General features: G+C 31.5%; 1 protein-coding gene across 2 annotated transcripts in view; it reads right to left on the bottom strand.

Moving 5' to 3' along the window:
- Positions 1–1,196: 1,196 nt before the first annotated feature.
- The window catches only part of LOC117168979 (probable asparagine--tRNA ligase, mitochondrial), a 197,001-nt gene continuing 191,167 nt past the window's right edge, over positions 1,197–7,030 (bottom strand). The window contains exons 4-6 of one of the 2 annotated variants that reach the window (XR_004466597.1): positions 4,025–4,434; positions 3,787–3,917; positions 1,242–1,360 (exon numbers count right to left, since the gene is read on the bottom strand). Coding sequence is in view for 1 of the 2 variants with exons in the window: in XM_033354998.1 (XP_033210889.1) it covers positions 1,235–1,360 (126 nt within the window). In the remaining variant the exon portion in view is untranslated. Of the gene's footprint in view, positions 1,361–3,786; positions 3,918–4,024; positions 4,435–7,030 lie in introns of both variants that reach the window. The other variant, XM_033354998.1, reaches the window with a different exon arrangement.

Below are 7,030 nucleotides of genomic sequence, written 5' to 3'. Positions count from 1 at the left end.
ATCCTATGAAAAAATACGGATCAGAGTATATTTTTATTCAGGGTGCTCTAATTTGTAATTCTAATTGCATGATATCAGTTTATTAAATTATTATTTATCACTATTTACTTCGCTGATAATCTGCTGACGTTGAAAAATTGATGTAATTCTTTTAAAAACAAATTTGAAAAAATATTAGACATTCATATTTTAAAAATAAATAAACTTTTTTAATCTTATTTTCGTTGTTGCGCTTATTTTCTTGTAAAATTATACTTCAAAAAGAAACCAACGCAAAAATCAAATAAAAATATATAAAGAATAATTCTTTTGACTTTATGAATATTTTTATTTGATTTTTGCATTGTCTTCTTTACTTTGATTTGATTTAATTTACTTTTTAAATTAATTATCTAGAAGTCATCTGGATATTATCTGGACGCCATCTTTTATCTTATCTTAATGTTCTGTGTCATCGTCTGATGGCGCCCTTGCATCTTCATATTTTATCATTGAGTTGGTAGAGCCTGTTCCTAACGCCTAAAGCCTCTCGGTTAGCCTAGCTTGAAGTATACAACAAAAGAATCTGAAATATAACCTACAGCTGTGCAAGGCCATCTGCAAATTTTTGTGACCCATTCTTTAAAAAATATTGCTACGCTTATAATAATATAAGGTAAAGGGCCATATTATGGAACACCTTATGAATGGCAGTTATATATTGTTCACTATTTAAAAGAAAGATAAGCTTAAAAATGGATTTTTTTCATGCTAATTATTTACCTGACGTCTGCTGACGTAAAAACGATTTTTATCAAGTTTGTTTCAGCTAAAAATATGAATAAATTAAATAAAAAAGAGATAACTAATCATGGCCGTATTTATGGAACAGTATGAAGCAACATGTCCGGGTGTTTCATAAAGTATGTCCCAAATTATGGAACACAAAATAAACTGAAACATTTTGACTCTTAAAATTTTTATTAAGTAATTAATTTATTAATTAATAGTATAAAAAGTTATTTTATATTATTAAAAGTATTTAAACAGTAATATTTAGGGATTAAACGAATTAACCAACAATAAATAAACACTGACATATTAAACAGCAGGACAAGAACAGTTTCAAATCTTTGAATAAATAATCACTGAAGACAACATTTATTTAAAATTTACAACTTTGACTATTTTGTTTCTTCTTTAATCTTTTTCTGTATATCTCTCATTTTATCTTGCAGTTTTTTCTTTTCTTCAGCTAAAATTTTTCTCTCTTCTTGTAACTTTTTTTGTTCTTGTAATTTCTCTTCTTATTTTCTTTTTTTATATGCAACTGCAGCCTTCTTTGTAGCCTTAGAGTTATGTATGACATGAAAAATCTCACCTGAAATAAATAATTATTAATTTAATTTACATAAAACTATTATTTATTATTAAACCTTAAAAATTCTTGCGGTTAATTTTTAGTTTTAATGTGATTTTAAAATTAAAGTACTTGGTGAAAGGCAGATTTATTGAAATATACACTTATATCGACGTATATTTAATTAAACTTGTTTTTTTCTAAGTAGTTAACAATTATTTACAAACAATTCACTAAAAAATATTATCACCAATGGCTGTCTCATAATTAGGGACCACATGGACCAATTAACGTAGGTGGAACATGGAACACTGAATATACTGTTTCATAAACCCGACTATTTAAAAATTAGTGTACCAATTGTGAAACACCTAAAAGAAAAATAAATACTTCATTAAACTACTTAAAATTTGTTCGTAATAAGCTCAACTTTTGATTGACATTTTTCAGGTATTTATAAATTATTAATATATATCCCAAAAAACTTAAAAAAAAACCGCAATGACATGTCACTGTTTTACTCCGAGAAACGGTTGAATATTTTTAAATGTAATCTGATATGAACGTAGAATCTGTTTTTCTCTAAACTTTAAAGCATTCATTAAAATAAATTAATGTAAGCATTTCAATAGTTATTAAAAATCATTAATGCAATATTATTATCACAAAATAAGTTTTAAATTATTTGTAAATCAGATTTTTATCATATGTTTTATAAACCGAGACATTGTTCCATAATATGGTCTTTTATCTTATGTACTAAGATTTTAGATTTTAAAAATATAAGAAATTATTATTGTATATTTTATGTGCTTAATCAAGATTTAAACTTAATCTAAAAATATTTCAAGATATTTTAAAAAATTAAAAAAAATTCGATACATATTTTCTGAAATTGAATAGATTTTAAAGAATTTCCACAAATTTCCGAAGATTTCAAAAGATTTAACAGACTTTAAAGAATTCAAGAATATCATTCATATTTTAGAATTACTTTAAAACCTTAAAACTCATTTAAATTCTACCAAAATTCCTTAAAATCTCTTAAAAATTACTTAAAATCCCTTAAATTAATTAAAAATATTTTGAACTCTTTTAAATAATTCAAAATCCTTGAAATTCATTTATAAACTTTAATCTTGTTTAATTCAAACGAATTTTGAAATCCCGTTAAATTATTTTTAAATTCATTAAAATCCTTTTAAACACTTAAACATATTTTGTAGTTACACAATAATACATCAACTTTTTTGGAATTTCTTGACAATTTTAGAATCATTTTAAATAATTTGGAATCTTTAAAAACGTGTAGAGGGCAAAGGGAAATTGAGGAATATGTCAGAATATTTGTGAATATTTCGGGATATTCCGGAATATTTTGAAATATAAAAAAATATACGAGATTAGAAAGAATAACAAGAATATTGAAAGAACACGTGTATGGGAATATCTAGTGAATGTATCAGGAAGAAACCATTTATTATTTTAAGTAAATGTTACATCCAAATCTTTGGTATATATTTATAACCATCGGTGATCTTAGTAAGAGTGGTTACAAGTAAACTGTAATCAACGTCAGTTTTTTGGAGAATAACATACGAATAACAATCATCGCTGACCGAATTCATTTGAAATAAGCCGGGACCTACACTTGACATCGCAGAATTTCTCGAGAGGGAAATATGTTGTTTTTGAAAGAAAATTATACTTTTTTTCATATTTTTAAAATTTGAAGAAAATTGGCTGAATTTAGGAAAGTTCAATTAGTAACTTAAAAATTATTAGTTTTCATGTGATTTGAATTAAACACAAATAATTGAAAATTTAAAGGCTCTGATTAAAAAAAAAGTTTTAATATCACACTTTTTGGTTGCACACGTGCGACTTGAAATCACAAGCGTGCCACGCATATAAATCTCATTTGTGCGCGCATATGCGTCGCATTTGCGACACACTCGTACATGTTGTGAATTTTTTGCGCATGCGCAGTCATACTTCTAACACGTATGCGTTAAGCGGGCAATAAAAGTGATGCGGGAAATTTGAAAATCGAATTTATTTGAATGAATATAAATTCGAAAGCCACTTCTGTAATAATTCGCAATATTTTTTCTGTAGCAAATATTTATTCATATCAGTTACGCTATACACATACAAAAGATCTGTTTCAAACATTTTTGTACGATTCACAAGATTTGTCATTTTGAAAATGTTGAGTCATTTCAATTATTCGGCCATGGTGATTTTCGTTTTTTTTATATAACTTTTATCAAAATTATGAATTTTTCTGGAGAATTTCTTTTTTGTCATAAAATTTATTTTACAAGAATTTGATAAAATGTGCGATTTTTGAAAATTGACTGCATAACATTTTTTAAAATATTTTACAAATAAGATTTTGAGATTTGAGTTCGAAAATTCTCAAGTGTAATATTTTAGGAACTTACTCATCAGAATACATAAACATAGATTCATCTCGAGTTTATTTCACATGCGAATGGGATTTATCCAAAAACAAAGGTTGCGAGGAGGTTTCGTCGCAGACGGGCAATAACCTTTAGGAGACGATTCATAAACTCTGAAAAGATGGAACAATTAAGCATTTAGACAACAATATTTCTTCAAGTCATTAACAAAGCTCCACATTGCAAATTGCACTTTAAGAGAATTAACACATTAACGTACTTGTGATATGCAAAAGAAATTTGCCTATTTCCTGGTGCAACTGGAGTGGGGTACGAAGTCGAAGCCGCAACTGAAGCTGCAGGCGATGCAGAAGTTGCGGGTGACGTAAGAGAATTTGTACGCGACGTCACTGAAGTAGCCGGTGACGCAACTAAACTCGGGAGCGTAACTGAGATAGCACGTGACGAACCTGAAGTGGAGAGCATGACCGTTTCACATTTGTCCTACTGTTCAACCATCTTCCGAAGTTTATGAAGTGTCCGCATCATAGTATCTTTTTTCGAAGATATAATTTTTTTTTATGAAAGACTTCCTCCGATGATCTTGTGTTGTATTTGTGTAGGCGAAAAACTGACCTTCCACTACGTGTTTCCGCCATCAGTTTCTTCTCCATCGTCATGTTATAGCTTCTATAAACAAACAAAAGAGATCTCGTTTAATATAAACGGAATGTTAAAAATGAGAGATTCGAAATATTTACTTGGAAAAAGGTTCAGAAGAATCATCGGTCCTCTACTTTATTTCGTTACGCGATTATATGAGGTGGGGTGGTAGTACGAAAGGAGTGAGTAATGCCACGCAAATAAATTCGTCGTGAATAATATTTTCTTGCTCTCCCTTGACTGCGCTCCATCTCGGCATTAAGTAGCATTTGCTTTGTATGTCTCTTAAGTTCACGAGTTCCAAATTTTCAGATAAATCACTGATTACATGTACACCCACAGTTTCGGATGACAATCGAACGTTGTAAAAAGGTGCGCAAGCGAGGAATCTCCTGACAAGGAGTCGAACATTTTCCCAGACTCGAATGGTATTTTTCACACTGCAAATATCTGCATTAATGAGCTTCAAACCGCAGCTACGAGTATCGCTCTCGAACACGACCTTGCCAATCTGTAGTTTTTCGAACTGCTCGCAATTTTGAGGATGAATTGTAGCGGGAAGAGGGCCAACTGCACGTTTTTTCGACAGTTTGAAAACATCATCATTCGGTGGTATCATAAAAAAATCGTTTCGTTCAGACAATCTATTATAATATTGTTCAAGGTTTTGAGCTGGCTTTCATTGTCTGTTCCGTGATTCCGGAATGTTGTTTTCTTAGCAGAAAGTACTCAAAGAGTCTAATGGTCCGAACCTTCTGACATCCTCAACGATATGCAAGAGATTGTGGGCGTTGTAAGAAAGGAAGCGTTCCCCATACAACTCTTCCGCAACAGTGACAAAATTCTCTAAAGCAACATCAAGAAATGGGAGCACTGGTCATTTTGAATCCAAAATTTGAAGCTGGCGTGCTGTAAAACTACGACATGCGAAACCGTCGTTAGCTGAAGCTGATAATAGTTTCAACAAGACACCTAAGTAAACCATGTGCATGCTTTCTGACGGAACTTGAGTCATCAAACGCATGATTTCTGAAAGGGCACTGGGACCCTTATGATGATCTTCATCGACCATTTCTTGATGCTCGTTGTCCGTCCTCGGGCAATGCTGAATTAAAAAAAAACTGTTGTCCCGTTAATACTTTCCCCTTCCACCCAACATTAGAACAAGCATGGAGAGAATTGTGCCCATGACGATTAAGAAAGAAAGCTCGTGCAACAGCGTCAGCGCTGAACAATCGAATCTGTAGAGGCAGACTGCCATTTATTAGGAAGCCACCTTCGTGAAGTACGTCCATTATTTCGGTCAGAAGTGGCTCCAAAAACTCCAAAACATTTCCTGGTTTGCTCTCGCCCAAAAAAACACCAGCTATTACAGGTCTCTTTTTAGATATGTTGATAATACGGTACTGTAAACGCCAAAACTGCTTACTACCACGTCGGTGGAGCTGCCCACCATCTGAACTCAAATCAACGATAAGTCTTTCAGGTAGAAGCGTTTTTAATAGCCGCTCTACATTCCGCCTCAAAATCTAACGGTTCATTTAACTCGGCATATATGTCCCCGACATAGTTGTTGAAATCGACATTCTCATCATCTTCACGTCTTGCATCGTTTACGTCGTCATCAGGTCGGTCATCGTTATTTTCGTTTTCAATCACTTTAATGTTGCTTTCCGGTCCGTCATTGTATACGTAGTTTGCAACTTCATTATCATTCATTTCATTTCTAGGCTGATCGTCATTAACTCTATTTTCACGTTGGTCATAGTTAATTTCATTATCTTGTACATTCATGTTGTTTTCTAGTTCGTTATGGTTAATGCTTTTAACTTCATTTTCATTGATTTCATTTCTGAGCTAGTCATCTATTCTATTCTCATTGCTTAAATTATTATCTTGTTCGGCATTGTTATTTTGATTTTGTGGCTCATTATTGTTCATTTTAGCTACGAAAACCGAGCCTACATTATTCCGGACGACAATAAGGCGACGTCTTCTCCGACTCAAGCTTAGATCATTGAATGGTTGGTACCTTTGTGACATTTTTCGATCGAGAAAGGAGACAGAAATCAGAAAAAAAGAGACTGGAACACAAACAGTTGCTTGGGAATCAAACTTCATAATTTCGAACTCAGCAAATTTGTATCGATGGACAAATTTAAGACAATATTTTTAATTGTTGAATAGTATGCAAATTTCGAAAGTTGCTGAAAAACTTAGGATTTTCAAATATTTCAATTAATAAAAATTTACGCACGTTTCAAAATACTGATTGTGCTGGCAACTTAGAATTTTTGTATTTATAGACAAACTTGAATTCTCTAAGTCTTCAAAAAACTTGAAAGTATCAAATTCTTTTCAAAATTATAATTTTCAAAGGTTTTTACACGATTGATAATTTTGACAATCCTTGATAATCTCCAGATTTTTTAATTTATTCAAAAAACTTAGAAAAATTTAGAAAAAATCGCATTCCTTCAATTTTTTGGAGACTCATTATGAAATTCTCCGCGAAAATTTCTTTATACCTACAGTCTGTCAAGTTAAAGCGTGGGTGGCTTTACTCGCAGTCGGTAAGGTGTATCGACATGATTTTGGTGTCAAAATATTAAGAAGAGCTCCC

This window comes from Belonocnema kinseyi, chromosome 3 (assembly GCF_010883055.1).
Source record: "Belonocnema kinseyi isolate 2016_QV_RU_SX_M_011 chromosome 3, B_treatae_v1, whole genome shotgun sequence".
NCBI lineage: Eukaryota > Metazoa > Arthropoda > Insecta > Hymenoptera > Cynipidae > Belonocnema > Belonocnema kinseyi.
This window is presented reverse-complemented; position numbering and strand designations above follow the sequence as displayed.